Here is a 23738-nt window from a genome sequence, read left to right as displayed (position 1 = left end):
TCCCTTGAGTTCTTGTAACAGTTTTGGAAGCTTTGTCTCTATCACTAGACTTCCCTGTCTTCACTATACAACCTTGTCTAAACACTTAAAAATACTATGTAAGGATCAAGTATTTGCTTTTACTCTCTAGGGGTTCTTTATCTATCTTAACTCGAACTCCATTCTTTCAGTTTTCCATTGTTGTGTACCAAACCACGCAAAGTTAGGGTGTCAAATAACAGCTAATTTATTATGTTTATGGATTCTATGTGTCAGGAATTCAGAAGAGGGCAAGAGTGGATGATTTGTCTTTGCTCCAGAATGTCTGGGTCCTCATCTGGGAATGCTCAAAAGACGGGAGTAATTTGAATGGCTGAATGTTGGGACCTGAATGAAGCTGGGTTCTTCATTCACATGTCTGATGACTGGGCTGAGTGATTAGAAGGCTTCGACTATTACCAGAGCACCTGCACTTGGCCTCTTCATATGGCTTGGGCTCTCAGTGTGGCAGCTGCTTCTGAGAGGGGACATGTAGAGAGTATTCTTTGGGACTGAGGCAGAAGCTGTAAGGCTTCTCCCTGTCTAGGCTTAGAAATCACCCAGTGACACCTCTGCTTTATTATTTTGATAAATATAAAAGTGAGTCATAAAAGCTGGTCTGGATTCAAGGGAGGATGGTTAAATTCTACCTCTTGATAGAAGTGTCAAGGTCATACTGACAAAACCAGTGTGAGATGGAAGATTGTGCTGTAGGCCATCTTTAGTAAATAAAATATGCCACATGGACCTGTATCTAAGTTATAGGATTTCTTCTGTTTAACTCAGTGAAGTTTAAATGTCCTGTGACCTTGTTACTCAAAATGTCATATAGGGATCATAAGCATGAATGTCATCTGGGAGTTTATTAGAAATAAAGAACCTGAGAGCATTGAATCAGACTCTGCATTGATAACATGTCCAGGTGTTTCATTTATACTTTAAAGTTTGAAGAACACTGTTCTAGGAAACATTGACCATGATATGGACTTGCCAGTATCCACCCAATGGCAAAAAACCCCAGCAAGTGCTGAAGGAATAGTTGAACTGATCTGGGTTGAACTCCAATTTACAAGCAGAATTTCTATACTTTAAATGATACCTGTCATTACTAAATTTTAACACTGTTAATATTAACTGTGACCTACATTATCTTTTCAGGAACAGTAAATATATCTTCAGTTTGTGTCCTCAAAGTGTAATATGCACAATCCTAGGTTTAGTGATTAATCTCCATGACTCAAGAAGGTTAGGAATGATTATGTATTTTGATATTATTATAATGCTATTTTGAATAATTTCTAAGATAAAAAAGGTAGATTCTTTTGGATTTTACATTCTCCTTGAACTACTTTTTAATTGTTGAATTTAAACAGCTTTTTCTTTCCTTTGTTAACTGTTATTGGATATTTTCTACTAAATGAAAAAATATGATTTCTGGTTTGTTTCTTATAACTTTTTTGTTTCTTATAGCTGTTGATTTAAGACACCCTGACTCATTGTACAAAACTCTTAAAAAGCTTAGAAATGTATACATATTTTATCTTTAGTGGATAGATGACTAATATGTATTCTAATTATACAGAGTTCAATTTATAGATTCCATTTACTCATGTTTCCTTTAAATAACCATCTTCTTAAATTTTATTTTAGAGTAAGGGAACAAATATCCAGAAATTCATTTTGATTGGCACATTATTTGTTAAGCAGGTTTTCTCAATCTGTAATTTCCAGACTACTACTATTTGCAGGATCTGAAACGCTTGTTAAAATTGCAGATTTCTGATCTCCTTCCCAGTCCTTTTGAATCAGATTCTCTGGGTTGGAACATGGAAAGTCTCTGAGGTTGGGACCCAATTTCTTTGGCACACTAAAGTTTGCGACCTACTTTACATTAGTCTTATAATTATATTTTAAGTTATTTATCATGGGAATAAGTGGGCCTGAGGATGTTGGCAGGGAACAGCCTTTCAAATTCCCATCTTTCCTGGGAACTCTAACATTGGAAGATGATTTAATTGGAGATCATTTTAGAGATTATCTAGTAAAACTCTTGTAATTTTTCAAATTATGAAACTGAGCTCCAAAGAATTTACATGATTTTTTGAAAGTCATACTAGTCAAAGCTATGTCCGGAACCCAAATCTTGTCAGCCAAGCTAAGCTAGGTTCCTTCTTTATGCTAAGATGAGGTAGGTTCATCTTATCTTTAAGCCTAATAGTTAGGTATGCTAGTAGGTTAATGGTAAGATCATAAAGGAAATCCTGAGCATTTAGTCAGAAAACATCCATTGGTTTTCTGAATTGTCCTTGTTAATAAGATGAATGTTTGTAGTCTTTGATTCTTATCAGGGCTTTAGTCAACTAATTTTTTTCTTAGCAGTTTTCTTGTATGTCCTTAGAAACCTCATTATGACAAAGGGAAATTACTAGATAAACTGCCTTAATGTGAAAATTCAACATAAGAAAACAAATCAGATACGTTAGGGAGTGATGTATTCTCTTTATGAAGAGGAATGAAGCTTTTCTTTTTTCTTTTTTTTAAAAATTTTATTTATTTATGAGAGAGAGAGAGAGAGAGAGAGAGAGGCAGAGACATAGGCAGAGGGAGAAGCAGGCTCCATGCAGGAAGCCTGACGTGGGGCTCGGTCCTGAGTCTCCAGAATCAGGCCCTGGGCTGAAGGCAGCGTTAAACCACTGAGCCATAAGCTGCCCTGAAGCTTTTCTTTAAATGAATACTGTATTTTATATGCCATAAAGTCTATAAATGTCAAACACTTATGAAAATCATTTTACTAGATATTTTTTTAAAAGATTTATTTACTTATTCATTCAGAGAGAGCAAAGAGAGAGGCAGAGACACAGGCAGAGGGAGAAGCAGGCTCCATGCAGGAAGCCTGATGTGGGACTCGATCCTGGGTCTCCAGGATCACACCCCCGGCTGCAGGCGGCGCTAAACCACTGCGCCACTGGGGCTGCCCCATTTTACTAGAGATTTTTAAGACTTTCTGAAAATGAGGATTCAGGGAAACTTCTCCTCCCACCCATCTTGAAATTCAGTCTCCTTCACATCCTTCCCTATTGTAACCCATCCTTTCTGTAACTGTACAAGCACAGTAGCTATGGGTGAGCACAATATGCCTACTTTCTTTATAGGTTGTTCAATCACTACATTGACTTTAAAATGGCAAAAGACACTTAAGAGTATTGCATAATTTTAGTTTTTCAATTTTCTTTTCCTTTTTAAAAAGATTTTATTTATTTATTCATGAGGCACACACAGAGAGAGGCAGAGACATAGGCAGAGGGAGAAGCAGGCTCCTCTTGGGGAATCTGATGCAAGACTTGATCCCAGGATCCTAGGATCACGATCTGAGCCAAAGGCAGATGCTCAACCACTGAGCCACCCAGGTGCCCTATAGTTTTTCAGTTTTCTTCCATTAAGAAAATTCTGTGACTTAACATTGTTGGATATTTTACTCTTATGAATAGTTAGCACCGAACTTATCATGACTGTTGAGACACATCATACCAGCATATTTGTGAAATATTGGATAACACTAGCCATTGTTAATATATTTAATCCTGTAATTTATACATTTCCAGAACACTATACTTTCTTGTTTCAAATTAAACCATAAAGTTGTCTTGATTTTAGCTTGAAGTATATAAGGCATGTGGTTTCATTTAACAAGTACCTACCTGCTTCATTATGAAAAGATCCGTGGCAATTTATATGTATTCACACAATAAGATATTAAAAATAGAATAAGTTAGCAAGAAGGAAAAATAAGAGAAGGGAAACTGATGCCCAAGAGAAAGTCAGTATCCAAAGATTCATGGCACAAGATTGTTTAAAAGTTAGAATACAAATTTGATTTTGAGTTTTCTTACAGATATTATTAGTTACATAGTTACAATGCTTATGAAATAGAAATGAACCAGTTTCTCAGCGGAAGCAAAATTGTTCCTATTACTAAAATCTGAGAGATTTTTCTTCCTGGATTCTCAAATAGCAAACAATGTATGATATTGACAGGAGTCCTCAACAACAAACATACTGTTATTACAGTAGACTTCTCAAGATTTTTTTTAGTTACCATCTCCTTCAAAATAGGTCGATGCTTTAACTCTGCGTAGCTGAATGAAAACGGTTTTATTAGGAGCCCAAATAACCGTGGCCTGGCTTAACTGAGGTAGGGGCTGGTAGTAGTGATTAGAGCTAATAAGAGGAATTAAAATGAATGTAGAGAAAGTCCTTTAGTCTTCAGGAAATCTTCCTAGAATTTTATTTCTTGCAACCTAGATTTTGAAAAGAATCAGGCAATAGAGAGTTGGAGGTTATGCTTTCTAATTAAAGAACTGAATTGATTCTGTCAAGTGTTCCATTTGCTGTAGCAGTTAATTGAATCAATATTAATTAATTGAGTCAAGATGGTATGATCTCTCTCTCTCTCTCTCTCTCTCTCTCTCAATTTAGGGCTCTAATCTAATACCTGCCTGACTGGAGAGCCTGTTCAACCCCTTCATAGAGCAGATTGTGCAAATACATATTTAGTGTTATCAGTTTGCTGGGTATTTTGTTAGATGCTGTAGAGATTCAGAAGTCATCCAGTAGGATCATTGTTGAATGAAAGGCCAGCCAAACCCAAATATAAATCTGGAATTTAATGAGATTTATTTTTTCATTCAACTCACACATTACTTGGCATCTCTTAATTTCCAGGCACTTGCACGGTTAACACAAATAATTATAATAAAAGATTGACAGTAATAAGTACCATAGGCATAAAGATAAGATGCTGGAGTCCAAAATAGTAAAAATTACTTCTGGCTTTGGAAGAAGGAAAGACTATGGAAATCAATAACATGGCTTGGGGAATATTGTACCTACTTCTTAATTTTCAGAAACTCTCCAAATGCATCCCAATAAATAACTTTCTTTAATGTAAAAAGGAAATGCTGCTTTGGTTACTGAATACAGCTTTGAATCAGTTCTACTCACTATGTTCTTGCCTTTCTCAACTCTATTGTCTTCCTCAATGACTCTTCCTAAAAATATTTGGGATATGATTGAAATACCCTTTGAAATCCAGGAAAAATTAGGAAATCATCTTCATATAAGAACATCTGTCCATTCTGATGATAAAATGGAACCAGGCAATATGTCTATAGGTATATTCATAGAATAAATGTTGGATGAAGCAGCATAGTGAAGTGACAAATCTCAAAATGTATTTTCAGGGAAACTTAGTGAATAGAGATGGAGCTATTGTATCACTAAGGCATAATGGTAGTCTTTCTTGAATATTGTATTCACACTTATTCTCTCTCACATACACACATAGCATTAATATAAATTTTCTTAGTGCCTCTTCTAGATATGTCAAACATAACTGTTTAATTAAACTAGTCTAAAATGTTATAGACATTTAAAAAAACAAAACAAAACAAAACTTAATAGGCATTTGAAATTTATTACTGCTTTTTTTATGCTGTGACCTAGTATAACATGGTGATCAATTTAGCACAAAATAATGGATATTTTGTTAATTTTAGCTTCAATAGTGTCTTATATTATTTGGCATGTATTTCCTAGCATCCCCCCAAATCTACCTGGTTTTACTCTCCTTCCTTAATAGATTCAAAAATCACTGCAGTAAAAACGATATTTATGTGTTACAATAAAAAATGGAATGTTTCGGGCAGCCTGGGTGGTGCAGCGGTTTAGTGCCGCCTTCAGCCCAGGGCCTGATCCTGGAGACCCGAGGTTGAGTCCCACGTCGGGCTCCCTGCGTGGAGCCTGTTTCTCCCTCTGCCTGTGTCTCTGCCTCTCTCTCTGTGTGTCTGTGTCTTTCATGAATAAATAAATAAAATCTTAAAAAAGAAATGGAATGTTTCCATAACATAAGTTTTTTAGATTATCTGACAGAGTTGGATATTTTGTTGGAACTCTTTAAAATATCTTTTATACTGATTTTTATATTAAACCAAGTAAACAGTTTAGTCTTTTCTTAGTCTTTCTTATTATTGACATATAGAGACTTGAATTTTACCTTTTTTTTGTAGGGCTTTATAGTTTACAAAGGGCATTCATAGACATTATCTCATCTGAAACTCCCTGTATCCCCACCCCCTTACTCTTGTTTGCCATTTACACTCTGACAATAATTAGGAAACCTTCTAATCCGGTTTATTAAAATTGGGTGTCAAATATGGCCGTGAGGACCCCTCCTAGTGAGTAAGGAGTATGGCCTTTGTGATAGCTGTTTCCATCCTCAGAGGCTATTTGGCTTAATTCTGGATTCTTGGCAGTGCTTGTTGAGTGATGTAGCTGGAAGAGTTGACCAGATGAGAGGGGAATCATGCAGCTGGCTTTTTAGCATAGATCATTGTTTTATAAATATCCCCTCCAAAATGCTGTCAAAGGGCCCATGTGAAGACTTAATTAAAACAATAAAATGTGTTTAATATAATGTGCCTAAAGCTATCTGAAACATAATAAATATTTTAAAACTTCATCTGTGTTAAATTTTAGGAAATAATTGGAGAAATACAATAAATATTTCCTGAATTGTTACATGGGATTAGAGAATGGGAAATGTGGAGGGCTTTGCGTCATAAAGGGAAATTTACAAAATATTACCTTGCTATCATACATCACTTAAGTAACACTGAAGATGGGTTAACATGATTGCATCTGTTTCACAGAATCTTCTAGGACCATATGTCTTCTTATGTGTGACATTTCTAAAAACTCCTAAATTATAATCTAGCAGTTGTAAATACCTGGCAGCACAGTACATAATGCCAGTACTTGAAATGCCACAGTCTGAGACTTTTTCATTTTGCATATTGGGTTTTATTTCTCTAAGTCACACTGTGGTATTCTACTGTGAAATAAAACTGGGGATCTGAGAGCAGAAGTGTATTATTCAATATTGGGGTGTAACAGTGCATGGTCTTTGAGCTTCCAACAACATTCACTGAATGCAGGACTCCCTAAATGAATATCTCAGTGGATAAAATATTTGACTTAGTACTGAAGATTTGATGCTTCGGGGGTCTGGTCTAAAAACATGAGTACTTTCTGAATAGTCACCTTTTATTTGGTAGCTACCAAGTGAGAAAAATTGATACAGTGTGGTAGGAAGAGCAGCAGAAAAATCTACCCATAATGACTGACTAGGATCTGAAATATATGTGTTTTGACCATTTCCTCTTCCATAACTCTCTGTAATATTTCTTCAGCCCCTGCTATTCTAATTAGATACTTTTGTTTGTCTGATTTACTTCCCATAGTCCTTTTTTGTGTCTTCTTTACTGTAGTTACTTTTATTTTGATTAAATTCTCTCCTGCCGAGATGCACGACACTAACATTTTCCTCCCATCTCTTCTTGCCATTCCTTTTCAATTTCCTTTTAAGATGTTTTTATTTTCACTTGCTCATTTCTTACGTTAATTTCTTCTCCCACCTTCCCTCAAACATTAAACACCTACTTTGGCCCAGGCACTGTTCTGGGCCCAGGGATGCAGCAGTGAATAGGACAAAGACCGTGCTCTTGAAGCTTATGTTCTGAAAGGGTGACAGTCATCAGGCTAGGCCTTGTTAAAAAAACAAAAACCAAAGGAGTCAGTAAGGAGCCCATTGTGGCTGGAATGGAGCCAGCAACAGTGAGTAAGGAAACAGGCCTAAAAAATGGTGATGCCAAGAGCAGGGGAAACCCAATGGACCTCAGAAGAATTTCGGTTATTCATCTGAGTGAGAAGAGGAATCTGTAAAAGCAGAGGAACTTAGGTTTTTAAAAAGCACCAAGTATTTGTTTTGTCCTGTAGTTACTCTTAGTTTCTTTTTCTTCCTTTTCCTTTTCTCCTCCCATTGCCTCTTCTACCACCTGGACTTTTACTTAGCCTCCTGTTGCTTGCTTTCTAGTCTTTCTTCCCTCTGGGAGGTAATCTAATCAATCTCCCCAGACCACTTTGTTCTCATCCACTGATGCACCGTTGTGATCGTGGTTCTCTATTCTATATGTAAAAGCTCACACTTGAGGGACACAAGTCCTCTGTTGCTTCCTTTCCCAGAATTGCCCCACATAGACTCTGCTCTGAATGAGTGGGTTTCTCACTGTCCTCAAGCGTGTGTTGGGCTTTTGCCTTTTAGAACCTTGCTCACGCCTCAACCGTCTCACTTCTAGTGCCTTCTCTCACACCACCTTGTGAAGACCCTTGTGAGGACCACTACCAGTCTGAAAAGCTGTTATCCCTTCACTTATACCATTCATTCCTGTAGGTTTTCACTAAAAAAAAAAAAAAAATGTGTTAAAGACATATTTTGTGTTAATAGTGGTGCTGGTACCTAAGGAAGCAAAGATGAACAAAGAGTCTACCTTGAGCTGACAGTGCTCTTGAGGAGATGGAGGATTATAAATGTAACATATAGGTGAAATGACCTGGAATTTGTGTTAAGAGTCATAAGAGAAAAGAGCACACTGCCCTGAGTCAGAATGATGGGCTAAGATGGATCCAATTTTAGACAGGGGCACCCAATGTAGGTAGAGGTAAGGAAGTCAGAAAATCATTTTTAAGGAATGAATATTTTAGCTGAGACTCAGAGGATGAAAAATAGGCAATGAAGGAAAGTGTGGTATGTTGGAAGAAGAGCCTTCTACGTAGAACCAACAGCATTTCAAAGGTCTGCGACAATAAAGAGCTTGGAAATATCAAAGGAAAAATGAACAAAAGCCCTTGAAGGCCAGAACATAGTAAGCCAGGGGAGAGTGGCACTGCCTGAGGGGCATGGGTGGAGCCAGAGGATGCTGGCCTTGAAGGCCATAGTAAGGAGTGTGGTTTGAAATGCAACGGGAAGCAATTTAAGTGTTTTAAGCAAAGACGTGAGGTGATCTTATTTGAAGTTGAGACTGCCATCTGTTCGTTAAAATCCGCTTGTCTTTTCTCCCTGAGCACATGGCCGGATTCCATTTCCTGGTTCTCTTTGCAGTGGGCTCTGAGCCATGGGACTGTATCTTATGCATAGAAGTAAGTGGTAGTCGGAAGTACATGGTAAGTAGTGGTGAATAGCCCCATGACTAGGACTAACTCATAAAAACCTCCCGTGTGGGCTTCCTCATGCTATTTGCCTTCTCATGGGGCAAACTTGGGAGCCCCTGTTGAAATGGTAGAGTCCCTGGCAGCCTGGATACCTGCATGGCTGTGTGGAATGGAGCTGCCTCCCAGCTGACCTAGAACTGTCCTGAGCTTTTATGGGAGCCAGAATGAAGCACCGGATGTGTCAAGCCTTTACACATTCTGCCCATTTGTTACTACATTCTAGTGTGTCTAAAATAATATGATAGTTTGAAAGAGCAATTTGGCAGCTGTGCTGTATGAGAATGTGAGACAGTGTGAACAATAGCAATGGCCAAAGTTCTCATGCAGACTAGAGAGATTTCAGTTGAAATAGATTTTAGGTCATTTCAAATATAGAATCAACAGCTCCTACTGACAATTGCTATGTGTGTGTGTAGTAAGCTTGTGGGGAAAAAAAATCTCACTTGATTTGACTCTCAAGGGAGATATCACTTAACTTTTTGGGCTTTGCATAACATACATACTTCACTGAATACCTGCAGACATATATTTTGTTTATTTGACTAAATTGTCTTAAACTAGAGGGCAAACAGACCAGAAGCTTTTATTTACTGTGGTGTCTAATATAGTGCTTTTCTTTTTTTAAGATTTTATTTATTTATTCATGAGAGATGCAGAGAGAGAGAGAGAGAGAGAGAGAGAGAGAGAGAGAGGCAGAGACATAGGCAGAGGGAGAAGCAGGCTCCATGCAGGGAGCCCCATGTGGGACTCCAGGATCAGGCCCTGAGCTGAAGGCAAAGGCCCAATCACTGAGCCACCCAGGCATCCCTAATATAGTGCTTTATATGAGATACTTTTTTCACTAACCTTTGCTTAAATTAACGAATAAAAGGGTAGGCTCTCAGATTTTTTGGCCATGGAGTTATTGGAGGTCATGTGACCCAGCATTGCCTTGCCATTGATACCACCTCAACTTGGCTTAAATTTTCATTGCCTTCTAAGGGATGAACACAGGGTTAGCTGTGTTAAATTTTTGTATTACCTGTGTTCGCCCAGTCATAAGGGAAACAGCATAAGGAAGCCCACATAGGAGGTTTTTATGAACTATCCCTATTCTTGGTATTCACCACTACCACTTCCCTGGGTAGGATACAGTTAACATGGTTCACAGCCAACTGCAAAAAGAGAGCCAGGAAATGGAATCTGGCTTAGTGGGGAAAGTAGTATCATGGGGCTTGGGATTTGAATGTTTGCAATAGGAGATATGTAGAAATGTTTTTTAATGGCATGTGAGCTAATCCTCACTGCCTTCCCATCACTTTCAAATGTCCCCACTAGCCATTGCCCAGTTCTCAGAGTTGCTTCATTGACCACTATTTCCATCCACAGTTAGGCACTCATCTGGGAGAATCATAATTTATGGAAAGTCTCAAGATAGGAGGTTTCTGTAATCCAGATGAGCAATGATGAGGTCTGTAACTAAAGTGGTGGTGGAAAGAGAAGGATGGGATAAGAAAGTAAGAAACCTTATAGAACATGGTGACTGGATGGATTTTGGGCAAAGGAAAGATGAGAATAAAGATGAATACTGAAGTCCCATGCTGATAAACCTCAATTTATAAACTTCAATGTATATCAACAGACCTGTGTTATCAAGAGAAAGCCAGTTAATGCTGCCTACCACCAATGGGTGGCATTAATGATGAGCCAGGACATTTAAGGCTTGGATGTGGTACTGTGTTTGTCCTTAGTTTGAATATGTTTTATGAACATTATTAAACCATACATGCCTGAGAAGGATAAAAATGGTGATGTTGAAATTACTGATATAAAGAGACATAAAGATAGGGCACCGATGCTAAAGAGATTAAAATGACTATTGGTAAGCGTGAGAAAAATGTTGAAAATTATATTTGTAGAGAAGATCCATTGACAGTAGGAATAATTCCAAAGGGGAAAGATGAATCAGGCCCCTTGTGAAAAACACTGCATTTCACAGTACAGGACGAGGGGAAGAGGTATTAACCAGAGGAGAAAACAACTCCAAATAGGTCTTGAAGGTCAGCATTGATATCGAATGCCCATTAGCTCAGTGTTCTTTTTAGTGAAGGCTAGAAGTTTGTTCAACAGGGTGAGGATTAAGCATGGTGAAGGACTTATGATGATATTTTCTTGTGAGACATGGTCACATAAATTCAAAGGCTTTTTTTGCACAGCATTGGGGTGAGTGTAGAAATGCATATGGGGACACCCTAGCACCTAAGACCTCCCTGTGAGGCTGACACAGTGGAAGGAGAGGATAGAGCATGCCAAGTGGAAGAAATCAGAATGGAAACCAGGGAACAGAGTTGAATGTAATACAAAAACTATAGTCAGAGGCTTATTTGCTGCAAACAAATGCCATTTGGTAAGGTGTACCCTACCCTTTCCTTTCTGTGTTCCTCAACAGAGAGTGGTGGAACCATTAGATCAACAGCTAGAAGGGATGAGAATTCCCAAGGCCCAGCCTATGTTTCATAAGAGCAAGTGATCTCATAATTTGAAAAGATAGAATTGGTCAAGGGCTTCAGAAGAAAAATAAGACTGACTTCTAGATCCGATGTGTATCTCCAAAATAATTACGATTCCCACACTAACACAGTATTTCTTGAACTTTATTTTCAAATAAATGTACTGAAATTTAAATTAATATTACATATTAATGTATGATCTTTATAGTAGAAATATGAGCTGTAATTACTTGACTATAATGTAGACTTGGTATCTAATGAGGAGACAATTTCAGACAAAACCATAATTTCTATTCAGCTATAGTACTGAATATAGTCCTGGTATTTTCTAAATAGAAGATGAAACAGAAAGAAAAAGAGTATAAATATTAGAGAGGTAGAAGGCAATGAACACAAGAATAACTGTTTTAGTATGGAAGGATGAGGTTTGAGGAGGGAAAAATATGTATAAAATCATCAAGTTAATACATATAAATATGTATTAATCATCTTAATAATCATTAAGATAGCACAAACAGGAGTTAGTTCTTCAAATTAATAAATATTAGAAATGCAGGATTTCTACTGAAGCTTAAAGAGGCTATTTAAAGGAACTCATTCGGGATCCCTGGGTGGCGCAGCGGTTTGGCGCCTGCCTTTGGCCCAGGGCGCGATCCTGGAGACCCGGGATCGAATCCCACGTTGGGCTCCCGGTGCATGGAGCCTGCTTCTCCCTCTGCCTGTGTCTCTGCCTCTCTCTCTCTCTCTGACTATCATAAATTAAAAAAAAAAAAAATAAAGGAACTCATTCTTCTCATATCATAGTGGTATGGAAAGAAAATGTTAATGATTTAATACTAACTATGCATGGATAGCTCCACAATGGATGTTTATGGGATATTAGAGATGTTTCTTGAGTTTCTTTCCCCTGCAAGATTTCATTTAGAGATATAATACCAAGTAGAATATATAAATGTACTTCTTTTGCAGTCTGATGAAATGTATACATTGTGTGATTTTCTTATTCTTATCCTTTATAAAGTTCTTATTATACCTTGTATGAATTATTTTATTCCTCCTACCGTTTATGAATTTCTATCTTATATGAATTACTTAACCATTTTAGATTTATAGCCAAAAGTAGAAAGAAAAAGCATTAGTTTTCACAAATTATATTCTTGCCATTTAAAAAGGTACTTGTGAGCTAAAGATGACAGATACTTCTTTTTTTAAAATAACACATTTTATGCTTTCTCTAGGCTGGAATGATAAAAAGTGATAATGATGAGTATTTCATTGAACCTTTGGAAAGAGGTAAGCAGATGGAGGAAAAAAATGGAAGGATTCATGTTGTCTACAAGAGATCAGCCGTAGAACGGGCTCCCATAAACATGTCCCACGACTGCCAATACAGAGGTAGGCATCTTTGACAAGGCTTGATAATTAACCATAATTTTAAGATATGATGAAAACAACTCTCCCAATCAATTAAGAGAGTGTGATAGCCCTGTGCTCTTGCATAATGTGGAGATAGCAAAAGAAGTTTATAATTCATGAAATATGGCCCTCCTTTTTTTTAACCACATAGTAGAATATATGTTATTGGTATTATTTTATTCCAGTGCATTATTGTGTTCCCAATATGTTTGTTATTTACGATTTCTTTTCAAGTTTCACATTGAAATTTTCCTTTCTCTAGCTTCTGTTAAAGGTTGAAAATATTTTTGCCTTTGAGAAGGCAAAATATGATTCTAAATTATGAATTATTAGTATTATTTTCAAACCTTTAAAATGAGATATATTGACATGGCAGAGAGATAAATATGTGATAGACACATTTGAAAATAAGAATGCTATTTGACTTTAAGCTATTTGACTATTTTGCAAACCTTTTTGACAATATGGGAGAGAGAATGAGTTGAATGATTCTGCCAAATTTTATTTCAAAACAGGCTGGACCACTAAAGTCAATTAATATGGCATGTGAAGCTTTTTTAGTTTTGTATGTTTCAATGAAATCTGAAAATAATTTGTTATTAAAGAGATGTTTTTATAAGTTGGATATAGAAGTTCCCTTTTGGAAAAGAAAGGATACTTGTGAATCTGTGTTATTTTAATCAAATTTCAAGAAGTCTGTATTTACTTTTGTCAGTCCAACTATCTGAATTAGAGATAATAGAAATTTCCCCCAGAGAAATGTCAGGAATATAAATAATCTTTTTTTTTAAAGATTTTATTTATTTATTCATAAGAGACACAGTGAGAGGGAGAGAGAGAGAGAGAGAGAGAGAGAAAAGAGAGGCAGAGACACAGGCTCCATGCAGGGAGCCTGATGTGGGACTCGATCCCGGGTCTCCAGGATCACGCCCTGGGTTGAAGGCGGCGTTAAACCCCTGAGCCACCTGGGCTGCCCTAAATAATCTTTTTAATTTAACAATCTAGATTCTAGATTAATGATATCTTGCCTCTTGAGAGTTGTTATCTAGTTAGGTTGATTTTCAGATACCTCATTTCCCTTAATATGCCATACTAATGGAATAGTACAGTTTATTTATTTATTTATTTATTTATTTATTTATTTATTTATTTATGTATTGGAATAGTACAGTTTAAAATAAATTTAAAATTGATGACGGGATGAGCACTGGGTGTTTTTCTGTATGTTGGTAAATTGAACACCAATAAAAATTAATTAAAAAAAAAAGAAAAGAAAAGAAAACAATCTCCTAAAAAAAAAAAAAAATTGATGTGGTCTGCAGAGTTTTTGAGAAATCTCTGATTTCAAGCAGCAACACTGAGTTAATAGATGCAATACTGTAATATATGTCCCTATCCTAGGGGAGAACTGTGGTGTAATTGGAAGAGAGTACACTGTTCATTTAGACAGATGTAATAGCTTATAAAACATCAAGTTGTTCTGTTGCCTTAGATTAGTAATTAACCTTTCTGAGCCTCAAAACTGAGGCTGTGAATAAAGAATTAAAATACATTGCACAATTATAATAATAAAAATTAGAAGTAATATATGCAGATTGTTGAATTTAGCCCTCAACAATAATAGATGGCTAGTCGACGTTAGCTTTTGTTATTGCTATTAATTATTAACATCATTTATTTTGTACAAAGATTTACATGTTATGAGTTTTAATTAAAGTCGAACAGTTAGGAATTGCTTGCCTTTGTATTGTAGACATGTTCCTCTTAGTTCTCATTCATATTTTCACTTTTTTAAAAATGTCATTCTAAATCAGAGAACTAGTTGTGTCAAAGGATAGATAGTAGGATACAGCACTTTTTCTATAGTTTAGTTTTTAATAATATCTAATATCTTTTGTGAGGCAGTGGTTAAATATCTTTTAGACAAGCATAGCCCACATGCTATAGAATTGTATTAGAGGACTGGGAAGTCTTAATACATAAGTCATTATGACTTTTCTCCCACTTGCTCCTTCTATTATGCTTATAGTCTCAAAAAGCTGCTGTACTCTGTTGCTCCATTTCAGTCCCTGAGGGTATCCATTTCTATAAATATCAGTCCTGGTACTTTTTTAGTAGTCTGATATTTACAGAGAAGGAGAAAAGATTTTTTTTTTTCAATTGAAATAAGAAAATTGTGAGAAATACCTTTAATACCTATTGTATCTTTCTTTTTTAATTTAAATATTTTATCTAAATTCAGTTTGCCAACGTGTAATACATCATTAGTTTCAGATGAAGTTTTCAATAATTCATTAGTTGCGTATAACACCCAGTGCTCATCACATCCTATGCCCTCTTTAATGCCTGTCACCCAGTTATCCCCATCCTCCTACCCCCCTAGACCCCCTACTCTCCTTGTTGTGCCTCCTCTCCAGCGACCCTCAGTGTTTCCCAGAGTTAAGAGTCTCTCATGGTTTGTCTTCCTCTTTGATTTCAGTTTCTCCTTTCCTTATGGTCCCTTGCACTATTTCTTATATTCTGCATCTGAGTGAAACTATATAATTGTCTTTCTTTGATTGACTTATTTCACTTAGCAGAATACCCTCCATTTCCATCCATGTTGATACCTGTTGTATTTTTAGATGCTAGATAAGGGAAAATAATTTAGTAGTGAGGGCTTATAAACTTAAAGAATAAGAGGAGTTTAAGGCAATTTTGGATATTACTTTAGAAAATTATTTAAAATATCAAGTAACATCAGCTTCATCTTACTCTGATTTGATAATAAATTGTTTTTAAGAATGTAGACCTTGGGATCCCTGGGTGGCTCAGAGGTTTAGCACCTGCCTTTGGCCCAGGGTGTGATCCTGGAGTCCAGGGATTAAGTCCCACATCAAGTTCCCTGCATGGAGCCTGCTTCTCCCTCTGCCTTTGTCCGCCTCTCTCTCTCTGTCTCTCATGAATAAATAAATAAAATATTTTTTTAAAAAAAGAATGCAGACCTGAAGACTTTATTTTTAATTTTTCAATTGTGAATAGAAGATTGCTTTATAGTTGAAGTAGGCCATAAAATACATTTTGGAAAGGTTTTCAGAAATCATGGGTCAAAGGATGAGGAGTTACTTTTTTAATTCTTAATTACTTTAAAATTTGACCCAATATATAACATAGAATGTTCCACGATAAACCTTAGTATGCAGCTTAACGAATTTTATTTTCTTATTTATGAAGTTCTGATTGAATTGAGTTGCTAGTGGTTATCAATTTACTTCCTTCTGAGAATCCCAAATTATAACTATATATTTCAGAAGTGTAAATGTCTTCCTAGGGCAAAAAGACATTTAGATTCAGAACTTTAAGTATTATACTTTAACGTTCTTCTTTTAACTTCTTGGTCTCAAGACTGAGAGCCAAGCTTTTTCATGGATTATATACTTTCCAAGTGAAATTAAGAATATATTTTTATGCCTTATTCCATCAATCTAAAATGTAAAGCTGAACATATTCTAGGTTTAGGAAAGTATATTGATTTCTAAATGAAAGCTATAGTAACATATAAAATAGTGCTTTGTTTGGTTCAATTCAGGATGTTATTTTAGGAGACACATGAGGTCTTTCTTCAGTAAGTTATAAGAGGAGGATTAAAATACATAAAATGTAGTTAAAATGCATTTGAGGGCCATGGTCTTCATAAATTTCTCTGACAGCAAGTCATCAGGAGTTTTTTTTATCATAAATAAAACACCATTGACCCAACAGAGTTTCAGCATCAAGGCCCCTATAAATAAACCTTCTGCTCTATTTTGCTAGTTGTCTCCAGAATTGCCTGACCACATGTGTTGTTTTGTCAGTTTATAACTGACATTCATTTAATTTCCATAGTTTGGAGCAAGTGTTCTAAATTAAAACCAATTATCTCCCGAACTAAACGATAAAAGTGAGATGGAGAGAAGGAGCCAAATTGGATTAAGACTGAAATAGAACTGATGGGGTTGTTTGATGCAGCATTTATTGGGGATGGAGAGAGAGAAAGAGTGAACAGGGATGAGTCAGAATCCTAATCTGAAAGACTGGAGGATTCTCTTCTCAGAATTCAGATATTTAAAATGAGAAACGGAAATAGGCTTGATGGAGAATGACAAGTGGGTATAATTTTGGATATATTGTGTTCAAAGATCCATTGGAGTAGTGAGTGAATAAAAAATGCGCAGTATATTTTCATAATCATGTGTCAAAGTCAATGAATGCATGCCCTTATATACATGTTGGGGTAGGGGTGAGTAGAGGTTAGCTTGGATTCAGGGGCAGATATCGGCTTGTGGATGTTTGGAATGTCTCTGCTTGCCTTCTACTCTCTCTTTTCTAACTTTATATTGATGAGAATCAGAAGATGTACCTTGCGCAGAATTGGAAGCCCATGAAAGATATTTGCTACCTATCACTGTAGGGGAGGAGGACATTTTGTCCTAAAAAAAAAAAAAAAAAAAAAAAAAAAAAAAGAAAGAAAAAAATCCAAAACTAAATGCAAAGCAGAAAATATGCTTCCACCACACTCAACCTATAGTGGAATAAAATATTCCACTTGATGAAAAGCAAACATCTATTTTGATTACTTATCCTTTTAAAATATTTATCTAGGTTTCCAATAAAAGTCACAGCTTTGAACCTGTTGAGATAATATATTCTATGCTATTATTCAACAATAACACAAATCCTCAACAATTTCCATATATTACACAGATTCTCTTTCCTCTACTCTTCATAAGGAAGTTGTATTATTTTTAAGATGTAGAAAAATGTGAAGAACTGTTTGAAAATATACTGAATTTGTAAAATCACAGATGCAGTACTCTGCTTTAGAATTTCTCTTTTAAGACCTAAAACAGTTTTATGTCTGGCAATATAAATAATCTCTTCCAATGCAGAATTGGCAGGTGTTTATAACACATAGTACTGCCAATTTCTGTCATAGAAATACCATCCTTTTCAGTAAACAACAAACATAAACTGTTCATGCTTATGATAAGAAACTTGTCAAAAAACAAAACAAAACAAAACAACTTGTCTACTTCATTATGGGGGGGAGAGTTGAATTTTACTCTTTTTTAAAAATTTTCTGCTTTGGGAGGATGAAAATCACACCCATTTGTGGACATTCAGTTTTGACAAAATTATTTTATATTTTACTAGTTTTTGAAATTTCATTTGGTAATAACGTGGTTAATCAACCAATAAAGGGACATAAAGTTCACCTCCACTGAATCTAAGCTCCGATGAAAAACAAAACATATCCCTGACTATCTCTTAAGAATGTCTACATTGTTGTCCCTAAGAAGTTTGCTTTAGGCAGTCTATTTTGGGGGAAAGGGGAGGGAGTTGTACTTGTATGACATCATTCAGCTTTTCATATTTTTTATTTAATTCCTAGGCCCTTAAGCTTCTCCCATCAAATTACAAACTATTCACTCACCAGAAGCTTTGTGTTAAAGTAATTTTTGTAATTACTTCCTACCAGTGGGAAACAAGGAATAGTAAGCCTTTATCTCCTAGCTTCCTTTCAGGATTTCCATTTTCCTGCATGAACCCAAGCGCTTGTGTCGCTGGCATGGTTGTCATGGTGCTGTGAAGGAGTGTCTTTGTCCCAGGTGGGAAACATATACAAGTCAGAAATGATTTGGGAGTTGCTCCTGGTTGCCAGGGAATGAAACTATGAAACAAGAATTAGAATAATGGGAAGACTATTTCTTATTTTAGTGACTCCAGGAACTTCCTAGGCAGAGTCCTTCCTTGTATCTATAGAAAAGTCAGTAGGTGCTATAACTATTGTATTTGGAAGTTCTCATGACCTATGCCCCGATTAAAGAGGAACAGTGATGGACTTTGCAAGCTACCAAAAAAACAAAACAAAACAAAACAAAATCACATGAGAGAAATGATTTTAAATGAAGTATCAAACATTATTTAACTAAATTATTAAGATCTGTCAAATAGCAGTCATTCTTTTAGGTATATGTTAAATGATAAATTTTATTCATTTTTACTCAGCTGCATAGTTTGGTATAATATATCTAAGATCAGCCATTTGTCAGAGCTACTACCAGTGGATTCATATGGAAATACTAATTACATTTATGTAATTCCTTCTTAAGTTTGTTTGCAGATTTCATAATCTATGTATTTATAATAATTATTGGCAAAAGAAGGCAATTAAAGACTGAATTGTAAAATGAAAAAATGAAGCAAAGTGATGCTTTCAGATATGAAAGATAAAAGATAATACTTTTATTTTCTTGTATTAGAATGTCTAATGGGGTCTATTCTATCCCTTCATGAATAGATATCATGAAAGGAGTTTGTTTATATAGATCAGGATTAAAGTCTTAAAAATGTAACTCCATTCTTTTCTGATAAAGAATTGAATATGGAAAGATACAAACTGTATTGAGAAATCAGAGCTTCTGGATTACTAATTAGTTATTGATGTGACATTAAAGGATAAGAGAATTTGAAGTTTTTAGATATATCTAGGTGATTGAAACAAAATTGAAAACAGTTCATTTATATTAGGATACAAAGCCAATGCAGATAATATAGGCTGGACATTGATTCTTAAATGATTGACTACTCAGAAGTAACTGTATTGGAGTGTCTGGGTGACTCAGTCAGTTAAGCATCTGCCTTTGCCTCAGGTGTCGGGCTCCCTGCCCAGTGGGGAGTCTGCTTCTCCCTCTGCCCCCTCTCCCTGCTTGTGTTCTCTTCCTTTCTGTCTCTCAAATAAATAAATGAAATCTTTAAAAAAAGCAACTATCAATTATTGACTCATGAGAGAGCAGTTACCAAGAAAAACTTTGTTAGTATTAAAAATGTGTGTTCTTTCAAAGAACCAACTCCTGGAAAACTGTGTGGAGGTTCCTCAAAGAGTTAAAAATAGACCTGCCCTACGACCCAGCAATTGCACTGCTGGGGATTTACCCCAAAGATTCAGATGCAATGAAACGTCGGGACACCTGCACCCCGATGTTTCTATCAGCAATGGCCACAATAGCCAAACTGTGGAAGGAGCCTCGGTGTCCATCGAAAGATGATGGATAAAGAAGATGTGGTCTATGTATACAATGGAATATTCCTCAGCAATTAGAAACGACAAATACCCACCATTCGCTTCAACGTGGATGGAACTGGAGGGTATTATGCTGAGTGAAGTAAGTCAATCGGAGAAGGACAAACAGTGTATGTTCTCATTCATTTGGGGAATATAAATAATAGTGAAAGGGAATAGAAGGGAAAGGAGAAGAAATGTTGGGAAATATCAGGAAGGGAGACAGAACATAAAGACTCCTAACTCGGGGAAACGAACTAGGGGTGGTGGAAGGGGAGGAGGGCGGGGGGTGGGGGGGAATGGGTGAGGGGCCCTGAGGGGGACACTTGACGGGATGAGCACTGGGTGTTTTTCTGTATGTTGGTAAATTGAACACCAATAAAAATTAATTAAAGAAAACATTATTAATTACAAAAAAAATGTGTGTTCTTTCTGAATATAAAATACATCCTATTATCAGAATACACTTTTAGTGTTTGGCTTTACACATGAACTGCTTTTACTTAGGAGGGGTAGACTCTATTTTTAGTGGAATATTAAGTACATTTTGACCCTGCACATGCCAAATATGCCTGCTTAAACATATTTTAAAGCCTGTACTTAATTTCTTTCCAGGTACGGCTTACTTGTAAACTTTCACGTTAGTGAGGGGGAAGGATACTGTAGGGAATTCAAATATTTCTAGAGGCTTAGTAATCTTTTGTTTCATTATTTCTGGTTCTAATTAACATGATTAATATTTTTAAAGAAGATAACTTGCTCTAGGGAGGTTTTATTTATATATGTTTTTCATTGTTTTTTTTTTCCTACTGCATCATCAGCTGTTAACTTTAAATATAAAATTATTTATGAGGATCAATGCTATTCCTTCACTTTGGTATTTTGTAAACAATTTTTTTTTGGTACACAGGTTCCTTACATCCCGGTGGAGGATTCAGGTGTATCATTCTTAATCCTCTCTTTCTTTATGGGGTATTTCTATCCCTCTCCCTACAGGGCATCTTTCAGGTAGATGAAATGGAAGTTAGGGATATATGTTGAAGAAAAATAGAACAAAGGGGAAAAATAAGTGTAGTACAGGAGTAATATTTCTATTTGAAAATCATTTGAGATTAGATTATAGAATCTATGAATTAAAATGTGAGGTCTACAGTAAGGCCAAAATGCATGCTTCTTTAATGCATGATTCTGCAAGGGGAGTTAAATCCTTGTTTTTTTTCTTTCTGGATACCAGAAATTTTACTCTGATTTTCAGCTATAATCCATATAATCTAAATATCTAAATTAAAAAATTCTTAATGGAAATTCTTGAAATTAGGACTTTGTATAAGGTGGAAAGATTTATTTTAGGAATGATTGGAGCCATTTCCCTAAGTGAGACTATAAAGTTTACTGGAGATAAGTAGTTAGCATATTCTTTTTATTACTTTCCAGTACTTTACTGAGTCTCTGGAAAAAATGCTTGACAAGTCTGAAAGAGGCATTAGTTCAAACTGGTTTTGTTTGTTTATCTTTTTTTTTTTCTTTTTTTAAGATTTACTTATTTTAGAAAGAGAGAAAGCAAGAGCAGGGAAGGGGCAGAGAGACAGGGAGAGAGAATCTCAAGCAAATTTCCCATTGAGCACAGAGCCTGACTTGGGGCTCGGTCTCACAACCCTGAGATCATGACCTCATGATCTTGCCAAAATCAAGAACTGAATACTTAACTGACTGAGCTACCCAGGTGCCCCTGTTTGTTTATCTTCCACCACTATTATGACCAACTGTTATAACCATTAACTTGTTCTTTGCTTTTAGGGTGAAATATTTGTTCATTATTTCAGAGCTTTGGTTAATAATCCAAGTATCCTAAGCTTTTGCATATATTCTTGTTCAAAGGACAGCCTTTAATTGTGGGTATTTCTGTAGCCAATTCCTGTGGAAGATGTTTCTCTTGAGTGTGCTTTGGGTTGCTGTGTGTTCTCAAAGTATTAAGAATAAGGTCTGTGTGGTATTAAAACTCTGCATTCTAACTTCAGTTCTCTGTCTCAGCACTATGGCAGGTCTGGTTGTCATGTTTTCATGTTTTTTCAGGTCTTACTCCACAAACTAAAGGAATAAAAGAAACGTCTAAGCCCTTTAGATGAGATGAATGAGTGATAAAAGTAGATTTTCTTTGTATCCTATGCCATGATCCTCATACTGATAAAATGCCACTGGATAGCCTTCTAGTAATAAGAAATCAGAGTATTGAAAGACAGATTTTTAATTTCTTCATCCTCCATTTTGGATGACATATTTAGATAAAGCCAATAGGGATTTGATGCAAATAAACATTGCCCTTCCTCATTCTGTGATACTGGGCTTGGCTTTTGAGTCCAGTGGGAAGTCCTATGGAAATCACTGCTAGGTATGGTATATGCACCATCCTATTTCTATTTAAAGGAAGTATAATTAATTCAGCAGGCTAGGTTTTTTTTTTTGTCTTCTAAAAGATCCTTCTGTCATTTGAAAAGTCAACAGTATTTGAAAAGTCAGCAAAAGCATTGTGGTTATTACAGGGTTGATATCAGGTTGCTATCATCTGAGTTCCCAGTATCTCTCTCTCACTCACCAGTACTCTTTCTCTTTCTTAACTTTATGGAAGAAGTGTTCTAACATCCTGTCATCTCAGACGTATACAAAATACAGATGAACATTTGTGATATACATTGAGATTATTTTTATAGATTTGAGATCTGAAGCCTGGATGTTGGTGAAAATAATTATTACAATAATCACTCAGATTTTTATTCTCAATTTAAACCCCAACTTTTATGGATTTTTCATCTTTCCTAGTTATATGGCCCACTTTATGTTGCAATGCAGACCTCAATTCACAGAGTGCATAAACGGCATCACGCTTCTCTGTTCCTTTTCTTTGTGACCTTATGACAACTTTGATAAAGCAACTTACGTGATTGGAATGAAATTCAAGTTCTGTATTCCTGAATAGACTTTGAGTAAATGGGAAGCCAAGAATTTACCCTCAGTGCTAGAAATCATGACAATTGCCCTTCCTTTCATTAATACAGTTACGTTGTAGCACATACTAATTCTGTACAAATATTCATGGAGAAAATGAAGAAGAAAAGAGGAGTGAGAAGCCCAGCTATCCGACAATGTGGAATGCATCACGTTTTAATTTTGTGCAGTTTTCTACGTTAATTGGTATGTGGGTGTCTTTTGCTGGCGGAGTAGGCCCCACTGGCTGATATTCTGCATCTGCCTGGCTGCGGCTGGCCCTGCTGGCTTTCCCTGCAGATCTTTCTCAATATGCCTGGAGGCTGCTCTCAGTGGTGCAGCAGACCACCCTGAGTTTGGCAAGCACCCTCACGCAGCAGCCCACATGGTCCACCATAGCTTCTGTTGTGGTACCCACCTGAGCCTGGTTTTGCAGCCCATATTACAGGCTATCCAGGAAACCATGATACTGCTCTTCCTGTAGCACCAGATCCAAGGGAGAGTTGTGGCTTCCTTGGCTGCAACCAGACGGTTGGGCTGGCAGCTCCTGTGGTGTCCTCCTTTTAGAACCCCCAAGACAGAGTAAGGAGAAAAAGCTCTGGTGCTTGGAGATCCCCCATAGACCTGTATGGTTTAATACCATGTTC

The 23738-nt window shown here is 36.3% G+C and overlaps 1 protein-coding gene across 1 annotated transcript in view; it reads left to right on the top strand.

Annotated features, from left to right (window-relative positions):
* Window positions 1-23738, top strand: part of ADAMTS3 (ADAM metallopeptidase with thrombospondin type 1 motif 3) — a 256615-nt gene that overhangs the window by 104090 nt on the left and 128787 nt on the right. Inside the window, exon 4 of the mRNA XM_041723863.1 lies at window positions 12851-13007. Within this exon, the coding sequence (XP_041579797.1) occupies window positions 12851-13007 (157 nt within the window). The remainder of the gene's footprint in view (window positions 1-12850; window positions 13008-23738) is intronic.

The sequence above is a fragment of the Vulpes lagopus genome, chromosome 12, assembly GCF_018345385.1.
Source record: "Vulpes lagopus strain Blue_001 chromosome 12, ASM1834538v1, whole genome shotgun sequence".
NCBI classification, from domain to species: domain Eukaryota; kingdom Metazoa; phylum Chordata; class Mammalia; order Carnivora; family Canidae; genus Vulpes; species Vulpes lagopus.
Note: the sequence above shows the minus strand (reverse complement) of the source record. Positions and strands in the feature narration are given on the sequence as shown.